Raw genomic sequence first — 22,626 nt, forward strand, 5'->3', positions numbered from 1 at the left:
TGTTCCTATGCAAAACTTGGGGTAGTTCTGTATTGTTTATACCTGTACTGAAAAATCTAAAATACTTACCCAGGCTACTTCTCCCTTGAATGAATAAATAGTATAAGTTGTTTCTTCTTTTCCTTTTTTTTTTTTTTGGAGACAGAATCTTGCTCTGTCACGCAGGACTGAAGTGCAATAGTGTCATTATAGCTCACTGAAGCCTGAAACTCCTGGCCTCAAGTCATCCTCCTGCTATAGCCTCACAAAGTGTTGGGATTGCAGGCATGAGCCACCATTTCTGGCCTGGTTCACTCGTTTGACGAAACTGATTTACTTATTGTCGTCTCACTTCTTTCTTTCCCTCACATGCTTCTTATTTTTGTTTACACTCTTTTCCTCTGCCTGCAATATTCTTTCTCCTCTCCACAAATTTAAATCCTATTTGGCTTACTATATTCGATTGCCTTACCCTGTAGCAATTTAGCCTCTGAACCCCAGTACAGCACCTGCTTTCTGTACTACTGAAAAAAAATTCATCTCATTTGTGTATATATTCTCATTCTCTCTCTCTTTCCAGTTAGATAGTACACCATAGTCTTTGTGCGGTAAGACCTCTTGTTTTAACTTTTTCTAATTTTCGTTGCATATCTAGGGTCAGAAATGGATAACAAAAATATTTCCTGTGTTCTTAAAAAAATTACAAAAAGGTAGAAAAATATCATGATTTATCTTTACTCTGGGAAAAATAGGTTTGGAGGTGGAACATATACAAGTGGGAAGAGGAAGTTAAGAAATTGGGAAGTGGTAGAAAAGCAGCAACGTTACATATGCACAATGTGCCCCATTTCTCTTCACCCTATACTCGTGTAAGGTGTACTTGTTAGCATGGAGGTCAGACTCTGTGTTCTTGTATAATTTGTTAGAGGGTCTTTTGGAAAAATGCTTGAGCTGTAGCTCTGGGGAGGAATGTGTAGAACTTTCATCCTGGAAAACTTGGATAAAGAAAGCCTGTAGTGAATGTAGTCATATATCTGTATCATACTAGGTGCTGCTACTTAGATTTCCTGTTATTACATCAAAATCATCTTGTCCAGAACAAGACATTTTCCCTCATAGATCGGTTTTCCCATTTGATTTAGTCAATTCTCTTGGTGGCATCATTGTTTTCTCATGTTTGAAATACTTGAAACCCTGAGAAGACTCCTGACTTTTTTCTTTCCACACTTGATTTCCATTTAGCTAATACTTGTAGGTTGAAAGTTACTGTGTTATTGAAAGAATATTGAGCTATATTAAAGACCTGTTGAGATTTTTACTCTGCTGCCATTAGCTTATGATCTTAGGCAAATATTGATCTCTCTGAGTCTTGATTTCCATATTTGTAAGAAGGTGTGATGGGATTCATTATTCCAGAGACACTTCACATTTTTTAAATGTTTTTTTTTTTTTTAAATTCTTCGGCACTCTGGTTTACCTCTGTCACCTCCTTTCTCTTTTCTCTTCTAATTTGACCCCAGTGGCTTTATTCCTAGGTTCTTGTAGTATCTTCTCTTGCCCTTTGTCTCTTTCTTTTGGTCAATCCATCTAGTGTTAATGGTTCTGAAACATGTATTTTATTGTGTCATATTTCTGCCTAAGTAGTCAAGCATTCTTCTTTGCCTGCAGAATAAATTCTGCATTTTTTTGACTCATTTTCAGACTCTTTCACAATCTAGTCAGAGGCTGTAAGCTAGTGGCCTGTGGGCCAGTGTAATCCTACATCCCCCTTTCACCCCATCATTTTCCTTTATCTTCTAGTAGAAATCATCTCGTTCCAGTAAAGTTGTTCCTCTTTATTTTCCCGATAGGAAATACTGTATTCTCCTCTTGAAGCATTTACTCTGGCTCTTCCCTCTGTTCTTTGTCTTCTGTGTAAATTATCTTCACTTGTCCTAGAAACCGCCTCATACACACTGATATTTAATAAAGATAGCCCTCTTTTGTGAATTCGCTTGAAAATGGAAGCATTAGAAGTACATAAAGTTATGAGCCAAAGAACTAAGTTATTCATTGAACAAATATTGAGCTGTAATATAATATTAATGTAACAAAATATTGAGTACCTATTATGTGGTGGACCATGTTACCTGATTGGGGCTGTTACAGTGATCAAGAAAGACTGTGTTCCTCCCTCATTGAGCTTATATCCCATCGCAATCAATATGCAAAAAGTGTGCTTTTATAAACATCTTACTTGATCTGAACAGCATTCCTGAAGTACTTGAGAAAACAGAAGTTCAGCTGGCGCAGGCAGGATCACTTGAGGCCAGGAGTTACCAGCCTAGACAACATAGCAAGATCCCATCTCAAAAGAAAAATTTAACTCGGTGTGGCATGCACATGTACTTCTAGCTAGTGAGGAGACTAAAGTGGGAAGATCACTTAAGCCTAGGAGTTCAAGGCTGCAGTGAGCTATGATTGTGCCACTGCACCCCAGCTTGGAAGTTCAGAGAGTTTAAGTTTTGATTATCAGGATCAAATGGATAGTACGAGGTAAAGGGAGGTGTTTTGATGTGGTCCAGTGCCCAGTCTCTCTCTCTCTTTTTTTTTTTTTTTTTTTTTTTTTTTTTTTTTTTTTTTGGAGACCAGGGTCTCACTCTGTCCCCCAGGCTCTGGAGTGCAGTGGCGCCATCTCTGCTCACCACAACCTCTGCCTCCTGGGTTCAAGTGATTTTCCTGCCTCAGCCTCTTGAGTAGCTGGGACTAGAGGCACATGCCACCACATCCAGCTAATTTTTGTATTTTTAGTAGAGACGGGTTTTGCCGTATTGGTCAGGCTGGTCTCAAACTTCTGACCTCAAGTGATCCACCTGCCTCGGCCTCCCAAAGTGGTGGGATTGCAGACATGAGCCACTGTGTCTGGCCTAGTCTGTCTCATTACTTAGACAATGTAGTTTTTAAGTACAAGAGAATAAAGCATAAAACATGAATGTTTCCAATTATACATCACCCTCCTTATCAGATCTAAACCTTGTCAACAATTTAGTGTACATCTTCACTCGCCTTGTGTAAATGCTTGTGCGTTTACACAAGGTTGTGTGTTTTGACAGATGGCATTATATTGTTTGAATTTTTTTCACTTGTCTTGGTTTCCATATCAGTTGTCTGCATTTTTAAAAATGCCTGAATAATATTTTGTAGTGTGGCTGTTCTCTTATCTTTTATGCAGTGAGTATTAATATATTAATAGTCTTTGTTTCTGTTTTTGGTGTACACTGTGGCAGTCAAATCCTTGCATGTACATCTTTGTAGACATTTGTAGCTGTTGCTTTAGTTTAAGGTCTTGATTTCCATTGTGAATATAAATTCCTTGATAGTAGAAATTATATTCTCATGCTGTTTTGTAATTTTATTCAGGATCTGGTTCATAGAACTGAACAAATGTTCAAACACATAACAAAGCAGGTATATTTACAATTACTTGGAGCTATTACTGTGCCAAATTCTATCATTTATATATTCATTAACATTACTGCTATTAATTTACACTTAGCAGTACACTCAAAATGTATAAATCAACCTTTTGATTTGCTCTATATTTTTTTTTTTTTTTTTTTTTTTTTTTTTTTTTTTTTTTTTTTTTTTTTTTTTTTTTTTTTTTTTTTTTGCTCTACCGTAATATTTCTATTCGTTGATTTTAGTTTTCACATGCCTCTCAATTTTTTTCTCTAAAATTAAATTGGCTTTTTTTTTTTTTTTGGGACAGGGTTTCAGTCTATCACCCAGGCTAGAGGGCGGTGACATGATCTTGGCTCACTGCAACCTCTGCCTCCCAGGTTCAAGTGATTCTTCTGCCTCAGCCTCTTGAGTAGTTGGGATTGCAGGCACGTCACCATGCCCAGCTAATTTTTATATTTTTGGTAGAGAAGGGGTTTCACCATGTTTGCCAGGCTGGTCTCGAACTCCTGGCCTCTAGTGATCTGCCAGCCTCAGGCTCCCATAGTGCTGGGACTACAGGTGTGAGCCACCATGCCCGGCCTGGCTTCATTGATTTTTCTAATTGTAATACTAATACATGCTCGTTGCTTATAATTCAACCAGTACCAGAAAGTTCAAACAACCCTCATAAGTAATATAGATTTGTAAATACCAAAATTCGTATTTTATTATGTCTTTCTTTGCCACCTTCGCTTTTTTCCACTTGGTATATCAAGAACATCATTTTTAAAGGCTAAATAGACACTGTATGGCTATTCCATAGCTGAATCAACCAAACCCTTGTTGAGAGGCTCTTAAAATGTTTCTCGTTTTCTAAAAAACAACATTGTTAAATTTTATTCTCCATTTATCTTTTTATAATTATTTCACTATTTTCTTAATTCCTTAGAAATAGAATTCCGTAGTCAAATTATCAGATTTATTCAATAGTCATGGTTTGTGCAAAACCTGGTCTTCTGGGAGGGGTAAGTAAGAGAAACGGACCATTTTTCTAATGAAGCTTAGAGTTTATTTGGGGAAATAACATTCACTTTTGGAATTTCAAAAGAAAAGTTAAAAATTCTTGACGATTTAACTTTGTTACCTTTGTTAGTAAAACAGTATAAAATGCTGTGGGGCTATAAGTTACCAGGATCAGGTATAGTTATTTGGTCAACATTTCATGGAGTAGTGGATTCAGAATGAAGACAAAATGCAGAACTGAACTTAATTGCAAATAAGCGTTTTTTTAAAAATCTACAATCTAAGCATTTAGATGTAAAAATTAAAAACCAAGAATAAACTTGTGGAAGGAATTTAATTATGAAGTAAACTACTTGTTTTTTTTTTGAGATGGAGTTTCGCTCTTGTTGCCCAGGCTGGAGTGCAATGGTGTGATCTTGGCTCACCGCAACCTCTGCCCTCCAGGTTCAAGCTATTCTCCTGCCTCAGCCTCCCGAGTAGTTGGGATTACAGGCATGCACCACCACGCCTGGCTAATTTTGTATTTTTTTTGGTAGAGACGAGGTTTCTCCATGTTGGTCAAGCTGTTCTCGAGCTCCCAACCTCAGGTGATCTGCCCGCCTTGGCCTCCCAAAGTGCTGGAATTACAGGCATGAGCAACCGCACCCAGCAACTACTTGTTAAATTAAAAAATTTTAAGACCAAGTGTGGTGGCTCACGCCTGTAATCCCAGCACTTTGGGAGGCCGAGGCGGTTGAATTACCTGAGGTGAAGAGTTTGAGACCAGCCTGGCCAACATGGTGAAACCCCATCTCTACTAAAAATAAAAAATTAGCCGGGTGTGGTGGTGCACGCCTGTAATCCCAGCTACTAGGGAGGCCGAGGCAGGAGAATTGCTTGAACCTGGGAGGCAGAGGTTGCAGTGAGCTGAGATTGCGCCACTGCACTCCAGCCTGGGCAACAGAGCGAGACTCTGTCTCCAAAAAATTAGCCGGGTATGGTGATGTGTGCCTGTTGGTCCCAGCTACTTAGGTGTCAGGTGGCTGAAGCGGGAGGATTGCTTGACCCTGGGAAGTAGGGTTGCAGTGAGCTGAGATCATGCCATTGTACTCCAGACCAGGGGACAGAGTGAGGCCCTGTCTCTAAAAAAGTAAAAATAAATAAATAAATAAATATATATTTCGTGACAGAGTCTTACTCTGTTTCCCAGGCTGGAGTGCAGTGGCACCATCTCAGCTCACTGCAGATCTCTGCCTCCTGGGTTCAAGTGATTATTGTACCTCATCCTCCTGAGTAGCTGGGATTACAGGTGCCTGCCAGCATGTCCAGCTGTTTTTCGTGTTTTTAGTAGAGACGGGGTTTCACCATGTTGCCCAGGCTGGTCTTGAGCTTCTGACCTCAAGTGATCTGCCTGCCTTGGCCTCCCAAAGTGCTGGGATTTCAGGAGTGAGCCACCGCACCTGACCTTGTTTTAAATTTTAAATACTCCTCATGTGCATAGCACAGTGCCAGAGTAGATGCTTAGTAGTCATCATGGTGTGGACAGAGGAACATAGATGCCTAGTATTCTGAAAAATCTGCCTTGGCTATACTTACTGTCCCTCTAGGTCCCTGAAGAGATAACCACTGAGGATATTCCACATACAAAAAAAGCCTTCTTTATTATAATTAGGCCCTTGGTCCTAGGGCTTTGACACCAAAATCTACTATGATGAGTCAGGCTAGACTATAAACTCACAGACTCATAGCCCAGAAAGTGACAAGCCCAACTAGCCTGCCTCTTGGAGGAAAAAAGAATAGCTCAAAACACTTGAGAAGGTAAGGAGTCCAAGCAAAGGACATAATCCAAGGAGAGGCTAAGAAGAACCTCCGCTCCAGAAGCTTAGATCAGTTTTGTCCTGGAATTCATCTTGACCACTCTGGCTTGTTAATAAGCCCCCCTGTGCCAAATGTTCTTCTTTGCCCTCTTTCCTAGTTTGATTTATTCAACATAGGCACATCGTAGATAAAAAAGAAGAATCCTTGCCCTATGGAGCTCACATTTTAGTGAGTTAATCTTCCCCCTCTCATGCATCTCCCCATGGCATGCCTTCCCCAAAACGCTACTCTCACCAAAAAGTCTACCTCTACTATAGTGGTAACATTGTATCTTTTCTTGTGTTCATTTTGTTCTTGGTCTACATAATTGCTTTTCTTCCTTTGGTTGGTTGTGTGATGTAACTTTAAAGAAGTGGAGACAGGGAGCCTAGAATTATTGCAATAGAGACAGAGATGTTTAGGTTAAAAACAATGAGGCAAAATTTATGTGTTACTTTTAAGTTTTTGTTGAATAGGGTTTGGAAATGTAGTTGATCAGAGAACTGATGAAAGTAAGATAAAGGAGATACGGAAGAAAGGAAGTAGACAGCTGCTTTGAATCTCTGCCGTGAGCTTTTTTTAGATGTTGTGGGGAATGACTTACTGAAAAATATTGAAAGGTAAGTTAGTACTGAAATAACCGGAACTAGCATGGTAAAGTGGAAGCAATATTAGACTAGGAATCAGTCAAACCAGATTTTCTGATAAGCACCCTGAGCAAGTCATTCTTTCTGTGCAAAGAATGGGAATAAAACTAGATCAGTGAGTGGTTCTCAACACTGCACATTAAAAGTACCTGGGAGGCTTTTACAATTCAGTCAGTGTTTGGGAGGTAGGAATTGGGACTGTTTTTTAAAAGCTTCCATCAATATTGTGTAAAAGTTCACCAGATCTAGGTTGAGAACCACAGTGTATCAAAAAGCCTTTCCAACTGTGACATCTTGCATTTTATGAAATAAAATAAAATGTAGCATCATGTGAACAGCTATAGCTTGTGGAAATAAAATATTAAGGAAGTTGTTGGCGTGATTGATGTTTAGAAATTGTTAATTTCAGAAACCTACTGCCTGGCATATCAAAGACAATGACAGCATCCTTCTGCCATTAGCTTCTTTCATTCCTGTTATATTTTCTGGAATTCTTTCTTAGGAATATTTAAGTTTTTCTGCATTTTCTTAATAATTGTTTAATGAGCACCTTTTAAATTTGAATTTCTACACATCCATAGAAAACTTTACTTTTCATTTATTGTCACTGAAAAACTCCTTAGCTTGTTAAACCAGACTAATGAATCGGGGTTAAGGATTGGAGCCGGGAAAAATCTCAGCATGCTCAGTAACAGTACAGTACTTTAATACCATTAAGCATGATGAGGACTTTTATAACAGTGATGAGTCCTCATTTCCCAAAGGATAACTTTGGGGGCAGAATTTATATGTTCCCATTCATTCCATTATATAATTAAGAACTGAAGGTAATATAGTTTTACAGAAAAACATTTTCTGTTTGTTTTTACTTTTGAGACAGGGTCTAGCTCTGTCACCCAGGCTGGAATGCAGTGGCATGATCACAGCTTACTGCAGCTTTGACCTCCAGAGCTCAAGTGATCCCCCTGCCTCTGTCTCCTGAGGAGCTGAGACCACAAGCATGGGCCACCATGCCTAGATAATTTTTTTCTTTTTTACTTTTTGTAGAGACGGGGTTTTCTTATATTGCCCAGGCTGGTCTGGAACTCCTGGGCTCAAGCGCTCCTCCCACCCTGGCCCCCCAAAGTGCTCGGATTATAGGCATTAGCCACTGTGGCCAGAAACGTTGGCTTTTTTTTTTAATAGTCACAGCATCTAAGAGTCCGAAGAAAAAAGCTACCTGGTGGTTGAATTATTTCCTTAATATCCTAGTAAAATGGTTGTCAAAACAGTGTTTGAACACCTCACTTATCTGGGAACTCACTAACTCTGAGGATGTTTGTTCTACCTTCAGAAAGCTTTGATTATTGAAAATATTTTCTTGGCCAGGTGCAGTTGCTCATACCTGTAATCCAGCATTGGGAGGCCGAAGTGGGAGGATCACTCAAGCTCAGGAGTTTGAGACCAGCCTGGGCAAGATAGCACCCTTTGTCTCTACTTAAAAAAAAAAAAAAAATTAGCTGGATATGGTGGCGGGAGACTGTGGTCCCAGCTACTTGTCGGGGAGGGGTGCTTAGGTGGGAGGATCGCTTGAGCTGGGAGGTGGAGGCTGCAGTGAGCCATGATTATGCCACGGCACTCCAGCCTAGGTGACAAAGTGAGACCCTGTCTCAAAAAAAGAAGAAAAAGTATTCAGAGAGTTAAAGTCTGACTCACTGGAGTCCCTTCGGGCCATAATAAAACAAATCTATTTCTGCTGCTTTATGAAAAATTCCTCAGTTGATTGAAGTTGGTTCACATCTTTCTTTTGTCTTCTCTATTTCTGTTCCCTGGCTTTTTTGTATAGCCTAGTTTTGAGATACTTTGTCTAATTTTCTCATATTCCTTTTGAAATGTGTTAGTACATAGAATGTGTGTTTTGGAGAGCAGTGGTTTGCTTTTAAAACCAGCCTTCAGTAGAGAGTTCCTACTTTGTTTATAGTGTGTCCTCTTTGATACAGTTTTAGACAATATCGATTTTTCTCAGTTGTGCCATACTGTAACCGTTACTCTTGACTACTTACTTTTTTTAAATGTCTGATTCTCTGCTCATACCTACTTATTTGTAAATTTATTGTCTTGGATACGTAACTATAGGACTTCATATTTATTTCTTTTAAATTTTATCTGGTCTGTTAATACTTTTGAATCTTGATCTTGTGAATTAACTATCCTTTTTAGTTGGGATATTTTACAAAATTAATTATCATACTTTTGTTTTATACATATTTAGGTTGTTGACAAGTTAAATAGGCATACTCATTTTTAGATACTGTATACAAAGCTAAGGCTCAGACCTGTGTGCCATACTCTATTCCTGTTCCCTGTTACCATAAACTTCCCTGTGATTAATAGTGGCATATAAATAAATAAATATTTTAAAGATCTGCCTTCTAAATCTTCTGTACAACCTGGAACATTACTTTTTGCCTTTTCCTAAGATTCATTTGTTTCTCCCTCTTTAGATCCAGTTTAATTGTATCCTCTTCAGAAAGGTCTTCTCTGACCAACTCATCCCAAGTAGCCCCCCGTAATAATAGGGAGCATTGCTATTTTATTACATCATCTAACTTTGTTCCATAGACATGATTCTTGTTTTTTGTTTCCCCTCAAATAGAATGTAAGCTCCATGAAGTCAGACTGTCTGTGTCACTTAACTCTATATCCTTAGCACCTAAGATAGTGCTTGCCACAAGTGGGAACTTAATAGTCAAAGGAAGGAGAATGACTTGTACTCCCTTTTTACCAACCCTCCACAGATTTTGAGGTATTCCAAAGGTGGTCACACCTCCAGTTGGAAAATCTCTGCCTTGCTTTCATCACTGATTAATCGTACCTGTAATGATCCTTGCATCTTGCCAATTTTTTCTCATATTTTCCCCCAAAAAAGTTTCATGAAAGATATTACCAGTTGCTCAGATACATGTAAAAATTGGTAGATTTTTAGATATTTTGTCTCAGATATGAGGAAAGCGTCTGGTTTGGTAAATAACACCTAATTGGAATTTCCAAGTAGAAGGACCCTAGGTTCAGTAAGAGTATTTATTTCCCTGATACATGCTTATTGTAAGTGGGATTAAATGCCTGATCTCTGTGCACTTATATTGGGTCTTAGTAGTAAATCACACCTTTACTAGTTTACATGGAGTCTTGTCCCCAGACAAGACTATATCAAAGTCACCAGTCTGTTTTGTTGTGGGTTTTTTTTTTATTTTTTATTTTTTAAAATTGAGACACATCTTAGTGTGTTGCCCAGGCTGGTCTCAAATTCCTGGGCTCAAGCGATCCTCCTGCCTTGGCCTTCCAAAGTGCTGGGATTACAGGCATGAGCCACCATGCCCAGCCACCAGTCTGTTTTTTGAGAACTCCACCTTTATTTGAAAAATAGGATGTTCTTCAAAGCACATTGACGTCTCAACAATTCGATTTATATATTCTTTTAGTTTGGTTTAAAATTATCTTTTTTGTGTTGTGGAGCTAAATGAACTATGTTGTGATATAGAAGCTAGAAGCTTTTTTCAGATTCTGAAAAGCTTTTCCATATCCATTTATTCTTAAATACAAGTGATCCCTGTTCCCATCTGTTGGTAGACAGAATTGGTGCCATTTTTTCTTCTGACACCACGTTTTATATTTGTCTATGAAATTTTGTAATTTGGAAGCCCCTACATAAAACGTCTGTAAGACTTAATATGTATTCTGAAAAGAACTGTGGTTGTTGAAGCATTTTTTAAAAAACTTTTTTTTTTTATTTTAATATTATGTCTTTTTTCCCTTCCAGAGAATGGATCTTGGAGAATGTCTGAAAGTCCATGACCTGGCTTTAAGAGCGGATTATGAAATTGCATCCAAAGAACAAGATTTTTTCTTTGAACTTGATGTATGTGATTTTGCTTTAATGGTTTGTTGTTATCTTTTGCTGTAAAACATTGTGAATGTGGATTAATATCTCTTAATAGGAGAAACTCTTAGCAGTTTATCCTCTGGTTATATGAAGGGTAAGACTCAAGTAAGATCATGTACTTTGTTGACAACTCTTTTAAAAATATGAGGTGAGACTGTATTTTTTTTTTTTTTTTTTTGAGACGGAGTCTCACTCGGTCGCCCAGGCTGGAGTGCAGTGGCGCAATCTCGGCTCACTGCAAGCTCCGCCTCCCGGGTTCACGCCATTCTCCTGCCTCAGCCTCTCCGAGTAGCTGGGACTACAGGCGCCCGCCACCACGCCCGGCTAATTTTTTTGTATTTTTTAGTAGAGACGGGGTTTCACCGTGGTCTCGATCTCCTGACCTCGTGATCCGCCCGCCTCGGCCTCCCAAAGTGCTGGGATTACAAGCGTGAGCCACCGCGCCCGGCCGGTGAGACTGTATTTTAAGAAAATGTGTAAAAGTCGTATGATTCATATGTTCTTTTGAAAATTAAGCATATTCTTCCCAACAAAGTAGTAATGATTAAGGAAATATTGAGCAAATGTAAGCAACTAATTTTATAGTGTATATAAGGACATATCTTTAGTAATATACTGAGTTTTTACATTCGTATTTATTTTTGAATCTACTTACATATATATACATGTATATATAGTTGGCCCCCCATATCTGTTGTTGAATCTGTAGAAGGAACCCACTGGGGATTGTAAATACTTAGCAGAAGAAATGGATTGTTGCCTCCGTACTGAACATGTACAGACATTTTGTTCTTGTTATTATTCCCCAAACATTACAGTATAACTGTTTACATAGCATTTACATTGTATTAGGTATTATAAGTAATCCGGAGACAATTTAAAGTATATGGGAGGATGTGTACTGGGAGATTATATGCAAGTATTACACCATTTTATATTATATGCAAGTATTACACCATTTTATATTAAAAAACGTGCATTCATGGATTTTGGTATCCACTGGGTATCCTGGAACCAACCTCCCACAGATACTGAGGGACATGCATATGGGTGTTTGGGGGATTTTTTTATTATTATTATTTTTTTTTGAGACAGAGCCTTGCTCTGTCGCCCAGGCTGGAGTGCAGTGGCCCGATCTCGGCTCACTGCAACCTTCGCCCCCCAGGTTCACACCATTCTCCTGCCTCAGCCTCCCAAGTAGCTGGGACTACAGACGCCCACCACCACACCCGGCTAATTTTTTGTGTTTTTAGTAGAGACAGGGTTTCACCGTGTTAGCCAGGATGGTCTTGATCTCCTGACCTCGTGATCTGCCCGCCTCAGCCTTCCAAAGTACTGGGATTACAGGCGTGAGCCACTGCGCCCGGCCGTTTGGGGGATATTAAGGACGATGTTTTTAATGAAAAACCAAGAAATGGAAGACACCATTTAGATACCTAAAACAGCCTGAAATGTAACTTTATATTGTTGCTTTTATATGAAAATCGTTTGCATAAAAACTTTTTTTGCTTATATATAAAGCATAACAATCAGCATTACATAAAACATACTCATGTGCATAAATCTTATGGTACATTTTATTAGTGAAATAATAGATGTTTTAAATTTGGTTTAGGAGATAAACCAACAAATAGGTCCTCCTGTCTTCTGAATATCCAAGAATTTCTGCTAATGGAAATGAAATTGTTTTCAAAAATATAATTTACAACACACTTTCCCTACTTTTTTGGTGGTTTTTGGCCTTGCGGAGTATTTTTATATTTATATCTTCTGATTTATCAATCTTTAACAAATCTATAGCCAGGCGTGGTGGCTCATATGCCTGTAATCCCAGCACTTTGGGAGGCCAAGGCAGGGTTGGGTCACCTAAGGTCAGTAGTTCAAGACCAGCCTGGCCAACATGGTGAAACCCCCTCTCTACTAAAAATACAAAAATTAGCCGGGCATGGTGGTGGGTGCCTGTAATCCCAGCTACTCGGGAGGCTGAGGCAGGAGAATCACTTGAATCCGGGAGTCAGGTTGCAGTGAGCCTAGATCGTGCCACTGTGCTCCAGCTTGGGGGACAGAGCGAGACTCCGTCTCAAAAAACAAACAGAAAAACCAAATCTATTGCATTAATTCTAAACGCTTTTCTTATTCTGAGGTGCTAAGAGTTCTCTCCGGTGGTTTCTGCTGGCATATTTTGGCTTCATTTTTAGACTTTTAAGTCCTTGATTCATCTCAGATTTATTCTGGTTTAAGGAACTGAGATATGGATCTAGTCTCCCCCCAACCCCACATAGCTACTTAGTCACCCAACACTATTTGCTAATTAGTCCATCTTTTCTCTCACTGCTTTGAGATGCCACCTTTATCTTTACATAAGGAAATTTGAATAGATTTCTGTTGTAATTTTAAAAATTTCAAATTAAAAGAAATTAACAATTTTTATGTTATCACAGATAAAAGCTTTTTAAAAAATGATCCTTATTGCTTTTCACATTGAAGAAATTCTTGGGTTATCCAACTATTTTTGGAATTCAATGTGTGCTGAATAAATTTGTATTTTTAGTTAAACATTTGTATCTTGAATGAGTTATATTTCTTTTTTTTTTTAATTATACTTTAGGTTTTAGGGTACATGTGCACAATGTGCAGGTTTGTTACATATGTATCCATATGCCATGTTGATTTCCTGCACCCATTAACTCGTCATTTAGCATTAGGTATATCTCCTAATGCTGTCCCTCCCCCCTCCCCCCACCCCACAACAGTCCCTGGAATGTGATGTTCCCCTTCCTGTGTCCATGAGTTCTCATTGTTCAATTCCCACCTATGAGTGAGAACATGCGGTGTTTGGTTTTTTGTCCTTGCGATAGTTTACTGAGAATGATGTTTTCCAGTTTCATCCATGTCCCTACAAAGGACACGAACTCATCATTTTTTATGGCTGCATAGTATTCCATGGTGTATATGTGCCACATTTTCTTAATCCAGTCTATCATTGTTGGACATTTCGGTTGGTTCCAACTCTTTGCTATTGTGAATAGTGCCGCAATAAACATACGTGTGCATGTGTCTTTATAGCAGCATGATTTATAGTCCTTTGGGTATATACCCAGTAATGGGATGGCTGGGTCAAATGGTATTTCTAGTTCTAGATCCCTGAGGAATCGCCACACTGACTTCCACAATGGTTGAACTAGTTTACAGTCCCACCAACAGTGTAAAAGTGTTCCTATTTCTCCACATCCTCTCCAGCACCTGTTGTTTCCTGTTTTTTAATGATGGCCATTCTAACTGGTGTGAGATGGTATCTCACTGTGGTTTTGATTTGCATTTCTCTGATGGCCAGTGATGATGAGCATTTCTTCATGTGTTTTTTGGCTGCATAAATGTCTTCTTTTGAGAAGTGTCTGTTCATGTCCTTTGCCCACCTTTTGATGGGGTTGTTTGTTTTTTTCTTGTAAATTTGTTTGAGTTCATTGTAGATTCTGGATATTAGCCCTTTGTCAGATGAGTAGGTTGCAAAAATTTTCTCCCATTCTGTAGGTTGCCTGTTCACTCTCATGGTAGCTTCTTTTGCTGTGCAGAAGCTCTTTAGTTTAATGAGATCCCATTTGTCAATTTTGGCTTTTGTTGCCATTGCTTTTGGTGTTTTAGACATGAAGTCCTTGCCCACGCCTATGTCCTGAATGGTATTGCCTAGGTTTTCTTGTAGGATTTTAATGGTTTTAGGTCTAACATTTAAGTCTTTAATCCATCTTGAATTAATTTTTGTATAAGGTGTAAGGAAGGGATCCAGTTTCAGCTTTCTACATATGGCTAGCCAGTTTTCCCAGCACCATTTATTAAATAGGGAATCCTTTCCCCATTTCTTGTTTTTGTCAGATAGTTGTAGATATGCGGCATCATTTCTGAGGGCTCTGTTCTGTTCCATTGATCTATATCTCTGTTGTGGTACCAGTACCATGCTGTTTTGGTTACTGTAGCCTTGTAGTATAGTTTGAAGTCAGGTGAACTACAAACCACTGCTCAATGAAATAAAAGAGGATACAAACAAATGGAAGAACATTCCATGCTCATGGGTTGGAAGAATCAATATCGTGAAAATGGCCATACTGCCCAAAGTAATTTATAGATTCAATGCCATCCCCATCAAGCTACCAATGACTTTCTTCACAGAATTGGAAAAAACTACTTTAAAGTTCATATGGAACCAAAAAAGAGCCCGCATCGCCAAGTCAATCCTAAGCCAAAAGAACAAAGCATGAGTTATATTTCTGTACAGGAAGATTTGGAAGTCCAGACTTGAGAATGAATTCTTAAAGTTTACTTTTAAATGAACTATTCATTGTAGACATTAATATGTGCCTCACAGATGTCTTTTATATAAATATTGAATTTTTATAGTGTAGATACTGCTAAAATTCTCAATGGTTTATTCTCTGAAAAATAAGTTTTCCTGATGTGCGACACTCTTGTCTCAAAAAGGAAAAAATTCTAAAGCAGTTTAGAGAATTAAAAGAAAAAAGGGTAAAAATGTTCAGAAATACTTGTTAGCGTTTTGTATAGTTTTCCATTTTTTCTGTATTTTCTTTTTGTCCATTCAGATCTAGACTTGCAGCAGATTTTTCTGTCTTTATTTTACAAAATTGGGATCTTACTGCATAACATTTGTAATTTCCTTTTTATTTACAAGTGAATCCTGAACATTTCTCCATATCCTCAAGTGATTTTTTTTTGAGACAGTCTCATTCTGTCACTCAGGCTAGAATGCAGTGGTGCGATCTTGGCTCACTGCAACCTCCGCCTCCCAGGTGCAAGTGATTCTCCTGCCTCAGCCTCCCGAGTAGCTGGGATTATAGGCACGCACTACTATGCCTGGCTAATTTTTGTATTTTTAGTAGAGACGGGGTTTCACCATGTTGGCCAGCGTGGTCTCAAACTCCTGACTTCAGGTGATCTACCTGCTTCGGCCTCCCAAAGTGCTGGAATTACAGGCGTGACCCACCACGCCCAGCTTTTTTTTTTTTTTTTTTTTTAATGACAGGGTCTCACTCTGTCACCCAGACTGGAGTGCAGTGGCATCATCAGGGCTCACTGCAGCCTCAGACTCTTTGGGCCCAAGTGTTCCTTCCACCTCAGCCTCCCGAGAAGCTGAGACTACAGGTGTGCACCACACACCTGGCTAAATTTGGATTTTTAAGTAGAGGCGGGGTTTCACCAATTTGGCCAGGCTGGCCTCAAGTGAACTGCCTGCCTTAGCCTCCTAAAGTGCTTGGATTACTGACGTGAGCCACCGTGCCCCGCCATGGTAGCACTTTAAAAAGCAGTGTGATTTTTGTATGAAGATATTTCTGAATAAAGTTGACTTTCTGACAATAATTGTCTTTAATTAAACTTTGTAGGCCATGGATCATTTGCAGTCATTCATTGCAGATTGTGATCGTAGAACAGAAGTGGCCAAGAAAAGATTAGCAGAAACTCAAGAAGAGATTAGTGCTGAAGTAGCAGCAAAGGTAAGAATTTTAATCATTTCATTAGTACAAAGTATTATTTTGACTCCTTTTGTTTAAGTTTTTATTTTGAAATAATTAGATTTGCAAGAGATTGCAAAGACATATACAAAGAATTCTGTATACTTGTCTGCCCCAATGTAAACATCTTATACAATATAGTACAATATCAAATAAATTGACATTGGTCTAATCCTTATATTTTATTCAGATTTTGCCAGTTATGCATGCATTTATTTGTGTATGCATGTCTGCATGTATAGCTCTGTGCAATTTTTTTGTTTTTATTTTTGTTTGAGACAGAGTTTTGCTGTGTTGCCCAGGCTGGAGTACAGTGGTGTAATCTTGGCTTGCTGCAATCTCTGCCTTCTGGGCTCAAGTCTCGTGCCTCAGCCTCCTGAGTAACTGAGATTACAGGCGTGCATCACCAGGCCCAGCTAATTTTTTTTATTTTTAGCAGAGACGGCGTTTTGCCATGTTGGCCAGGCTGGTCTCAAACTTCTGGCCTCAAGCAATCTGCCCACCTTGGCCTCCCAAAGTGCTGGGATTACAGGTGTGAGCCACCACGCCTGGCCAGCTCTCTGCAGTTTAATCACATGTGTAATTACAGTCACAATTAGGATGCTTAACTGTAACATTGCCACAAGACTCCCTCATGTTACCCCTTTTATAGCTACATCTATCTTCACCCCCACCCAGCATCTCTACCCTTGGCAACCACTAACCTATTCTCTATCTCTGTAGTTATGTTATTTCATGGAGTGTTACATAAATGAAATCCTGTGTACCGTTTTGAGATTTGGCCTTTTTCATTCCATATAACTTTCTTGAGATTCATTCAAGTTGTGTGTATCAGTTCATTCCTTTTTATTTCTCCATTGTACAGATATACCACAGTATTTTTATTTGCTTTTAAAAGCAAATGTTAAATGTCATATTTCACCTGTAAATTATAACCACAGTAATACATACATAAAGTTAACAGTAATTTTTTTAATGTTATCCAGTGTATGTTTATTTTTCTTATATAGAGTCGATTTGTTATTAGAATCCAAACAAGGTCTTTTATATTACATTTTGTTGATGACTTATTACAACATAATTATATTCCATTCAGTATGATCTAGTGTGTTTTATGAAAATGCAGAATGGGAGAAAAAGAGTTACCCAGGTGGAGTTTAGATGACAGTATTAAAATATGGTGTTCAGATATGTATATACAAATGAAAATAGATTCCATCGTTTGAGAAAAGGGTTGCTTTTCGTCAGCCTTTTCTGAAAATTCTCTGAAGATGGTGACTGGAAAGATGGGCATCCTCAAGTACAAAGGATCTAGTATCTCGTGGTTGGAAGAGATCTGTAAGTGCTTGGTAGAGCCCGAGTTGTATTGGTTGTATTGGTTATCCATCACTACACAAATGCTGTATAACAAACCACCTCAAAGCTCAGTGACTTAAAACAGTAAGTATTTATTTAGCCCATGACTCTGCAGTCAATGATTTAGGCTGAACTTGACTGAGCAGTTATTCTTGTTTCAGCTGGGCTTACTCACATGCCTTGCAGTCCGCTAGAGGATGCAGAGCCATGCCCAGCACGCTAGCCTGGCCGTGTTCTCATGGTGGTGGCAGAGGTACAGAAGCATCAAGCCCCCTCACAGAGGCCTCTCCGTTGGTCATATTTGCTACCATCTCAGTAACCAAAGCAAGTTCATGGCCAAATTCAGAGTCAGAGTACGATGGTACACGATTACATGGTCAAGGACATGGATACAGGGAAGAAAGAAGAGTTTTGGACAACAGTTTAGTCATTCAGTGATGTATTTAAAGGAAAATACCATTTGGTAGAGAGGGAGGATAGTGATAATAGAATTGGACTCTCATTGAGGGAAGAAATATTTTGGGTTGAAGGATATTTGAGAAATAAAGATTATTAATTAAACCAGTAAACTGGTTTGTTGGGACTGGAAACTTATACCAAACTAAAACCTTCGGCCGGGTGTGGTGGCTCACACCTGTAATCCCAGCACTTTGTGAGGCCAAGGTGGGTTGACCACTTAAGGTCAGGAGTTTGAGACCAGCCTGGCCAACATGGTGAAACCCTGTCTCTACAAAAACTGCAAAATTAGCCAGGCATGGTGGTGCATGCCTGTAATCTCAGCTGCGTGGGAGGCTGAGACAGGAGAATTGCTTGAACTCAGGAGGCGGAGGTTGTAGTGAACTGAAATCGTGCCACTGCACTCCAGCCTGGGTGACAGAGCAAGACTCCATCTCAAAAACAACAATAACAAAAATCTAAAACTTTCTTTGCTAACATATTATAATTGGCCATACAGCAAAGACTTTGTGGCCCAAATAATGATTATATGTATGTTTTATGTGCCATTACAACAGTAAGAATGAACTAAGTTGCTAGGATGATGATGGTGATGAGGAAGAGGAACGTATTCTTTCCCAAGGCAAGAGTTAATCCCGGTGGAAAGCTAAGGACTCATAGAGTGGAGTTGCCAGGCGAGTATGCTGAAAATCAGCAAGGTGCTATGCAGTGTACATACAAGGCATATTTTCTCATTTCTCACAACTTTGTGGGATAGGTACTTCTTAGATGAGGAAATGGATTCAGGTATAAGTAATGTGGCCAAAATTACACAGATAGTAACTGGTTCAGCAATAAGTCAGATCTGATGGACTCCTGAGCTTGATCCACCAATTCATTTCTTTAACTCGTATTTGAGCCTAGGCTATTTGCTGAGCACTAGAGATACAAAGATGGGAAATACAGATAGCTCTCCTTAAAGTAGTATGATATTTATGAAAGGAACTGTCAAAAAAGATACAAAGGTGACACAAAGGAGAAAGTATGGCCATCTTTGCTGATGTGTTTAAGTGGGGCTGGGATGTGGTGATTGTTCAGGAATGCTTTACAGAAATGGCCCTTGAGTTGGATCTTGTTGGAACGAATGAATATTCAGTAGGCAGACAAGAGAGGTAAGGGATCCCATCCCAGAAAGAAGAGTATGTGCAAAGTCACAGAGGTAGAAAACAACAGGATAAGTTTGGGAAACTATAGATTAGGTTGTGAGGTGGGGAAGTAGCAAGAGATGGTTTAGAAAAGTACAAAGGGCCAGATCATGGAAGAAATGGTATGTTACACTAGGAATACACCACCTCGCCAGAGGACAGAAAGTTATATTGGGCCCAGTAGTAGCCCTGACTTCATTGAGGTAAGGCAGGCAGACTCAGAACATCCTGATGTCTCAGTAGTTCATTTGGGATATGCTGAGAAAGCATTCTTTAACCTCATATTGCCTTAGATAACAAGTTTTTTCTCAGCAGTTCTGAAATACTTTGAAGTTTAAAATTCATTGTCTTGTTTATTCATGATCTTCTTTTTTATTTCTTTTTAGGCAGAACGTGTTCATGAGTTAAATGAAGAAATTGGTAAATTATTAGCCAAGGTGGAACAACTAGGAGCTGAAGGGAATGTGGAGGAATCCCAGAAAGTAATGGATGAAGTAGAGAAAGCACGGGCAAAGAAAAGAGAAGCAGAGGTAAATTCTTAATAGTAGTAGACGAATTCTGCTTAATTTGGTAAGACTACAAAATAAAAGTAGTAGATGAAACTTCAGTATCTATACTTCTCTAAGAACATATATTTGAATGGAAATTATTGAACAGTTATTAAAGAGAAGTTGAACTAAAAGACAAAAACAAAACAAAACACAGAAAAAGCTGGTTGTGGTGGTGCGTGCCTTTGGTCCCAGCTCTTCTGCAGGCTGAGGCAGATCGCTTGAGTCCAGTTCAAGTCGAACCTTCTTCTTTTTGTTTTTTTTTGAGATGGAGTTTTGCTCTTGTTGCTCACGCAGGAGTGCAATGGCATGATCTCGGCTCACTGCAACCTCTGCTTCCCGGGTTCAAGCGATTCTCCTGCCTCAGCCTCCCAAGTAGCTGGGGTTACAGGCCCATGCCACCACACCTGGCTAATTTTTGTATTTTTAGTAGAGACAGGGTTTCTCCATGTTGGTCAGGCTGGTCTTGAACACCCGACCTCAGGCAATCCACCTGCCTTGGCCTCCCAAAGTGCTAGGATTACAGGTGTGAACCACTGCGCCAGGCCTTTTTTTTAAGACAGAGTCTTACTCTCTCTCCAAGGCTGGAGTATAGTGGTGCGATCTCAGCTCACTGAAACCAGTGCTTCCCGGGTTCAAGCGATTCTCTTGCTTCAGCCTGCCAAGTAGCTGGGACTACAGGCGTGCACCACCATGCCTGGCTAATTTTTTGTATTTTTAGTAGAGACAGGCTTTCACCATGTTGGCCAGGCTGGTCTTGAACTCCTGACCTCAGGTGATCTGTCCACCTCAGCCTCCCAAAGTGCTGGGATTACAGGCGTGAGCCACCACGCCTGGCCTGTTTTGTTGTTGTTGTTGTTGTTGTTGTTGTTGTTGCTGTTGTTTTTTAAATTACTTTTGGTAAATTTGTCTTTCACTAAATCTAAGTTGTATTTATTGATATAAAGTTGTTCATAGTGTTCTCTTTTAATATCTGTAGAATGTTTGCAATTCGTGTCTTTTCTTGATTGATCTAGCTGGTCAGTTTTATTTTGTTTTTCGAAGAACCAGTCTTCTGATTTTATTGTTTTTTTCTTGTTTTCTATTTCATTGATTTTTGTTCATGTTTATTATTTCCTTATACTCCAGTGGAGAGAGGCCCTAAGGATAGAGGATGGGGATAAAGGGAACCTATAATTTTCATAACAAAATAGCCATGCTTTTGTGTTTTTTTTTGTTGTTTTTTGTTTTGAGCTGGAGTCTCGCCCCAGTGAGCCACCATGCCCGGCCACTTTTGTGTATTTTTTAGAAAACATTTTTGGTATAAGCATAGTATATTTTATTTAATTGTATGACTTTTAGTGAGATTTATATGGTCATTGTTTTTCTCACTTTTGTTTAGGAAGTTTATCGGAATTCTATGCCAGCTTCCAGTTTTCAACAGCAGAAACTTCGAGTCTGTGAAGTCTGCTCTGCCTATTTAGGACTTCATGATAATGACAGACGACTGGCTGATCATTTTGGTGGTAAACTGCACCTGGGATTTATTGAAATAAGAGAGAAGCTTGAAGAATTAAAGGTACATTGGTAAAATATTCCTCACTTTATCCTCTTGTTCTTTTGATCTGTATCAGTTGTCTTTTTGTATGATATTCTTGACTATGATTCAGTAATATAGTATCTAATGATTAATACTAAACAGTGTAGGATTACAGATGGAAATTCAAGTTGGTTTAATGTTGGTTTAATGGATGCTGCCTGAGAAATAGACTTAAATATCCTGTTATTTTGGGAGTTACCATTTTATATTAGATATGACACTGAATTAGGAATCTTTCAAACTAGTTACTAATAGAGTCCCATAAAATTTCATTGTTATCGTTCTTTTCAATAAGGTCAATAAGAATGTAGTATTAATATAATATTTATAAGAAGTTTGAGAAAATGAACCCAATATTAATTTGAAATATTTTGCAATTCTTTATTAAATAGCAAGCTTGCAGAATCTCTAGTTTTATTTTATGCTCCTGCTTCCACTTCAGAAAGGACTTACGAAAAAATTTATATATTTTTTAAAAGGAAAATCACTACTACTTAAATATATAGGCTTTTGTGAGGAAGACAACACAGTTTTTACTCTTGTTTAGAGGGGATAAACACAAAAAAAGCATGGTGGTATTTCTGAAGTGGTAAAGATGAGTGTTGGTGGATATAATCTATTTACCTTTTAATATGCTGATAGCTTTTTAAGAATTGTGGCACTGTAGTGTTTTTTTCATGAATTGAGGACTAGAGGACTAACTGACAGATGGGAAACATGGGATAGTCATTTTCTTTGTAACTATTATCACCGGAATTAACTCAAGGTCCATAGCATTTAAAATAATGTAGAATCAGAAAATGCCTAGGGACATCTCCATATTCGCAGGTAACAGTGGGCTCTTTTCAGTATTCTGAGTAGCTAGGGTGATCTCAAGTAATTTTTAAAAAATTTTCGAAAAGAGTCATTATAGCAAATAGTTATTGGGCTCCAAGTTAAAACTCCAGTGGTTCCTACTTGGGAGTCTTTGCAGATATAGACCTAGCAACAGAACTCATGCATTTTACTCATATCTTTAAAAGCAGCAGCATCAGGATGGTAATTGGAAGTGACCTAAACATTTCCATATTAGAAATCACAGGGCATGAGAACTTGTAGTGATTTATAATGGTTGATGTTTTTTTAAAAAATAGAAAATAATACTAGAAAATATTTAG

At 38.7% G+C, this 22,626-nt stretch overlaps 1 protein-coding gene across 10 annotated transcripts in view; it reads left to right on the forward strand.

Moving 5' to 3' along the window:
• LOC100601581 (putative RNA-binding protein Luc7-like 2) overlaps positions 1-22,626 on the forward strand; it is a 66,461-nt gene that overhangs the window by 28,515 nt on the left and 15,320 nt on the right. For all 10 annotated transcript variants that reach the window (XM_003261409.4, XM_003261408.4, XM_030825830.1 and 7 more), the window contains 4 exons: positions 10,705-10,803; positions 16,218-16,328; positions 19,729-19,872; positions 21,272-21,448. In XM_003261409.4, the coding sequence (XP_003261457.1) occupies positions 10,705-10,803; positions 16,218-16,328; positions 19,729-19,872; positions 21,272-21,448 (531 nt within the window). The remainder of the gene's footprint in view (positions 1-10,704; positions 10,804-16,217; positions 16,329-19,728; positions 19,873-21,271; positions 21,449-22,626) is intronic.

The sequence above is a fragment of the Nomascus leucogenys genome, chromosome 13, assembly GCF_006542625.1.
Source record: "Nomascus leucogenys isolate Asia chromosome 13, Asia_NLE_v1, whole genome shotgun sequence".
In the NCBI taxonomy this organism is placed as follows: domain Eukaryota; kingdom Metazoa; phylum Chordata; class Mammalia; order Primates; family Hylobatidae; genus Nomascus; species Nomascus leucogenys.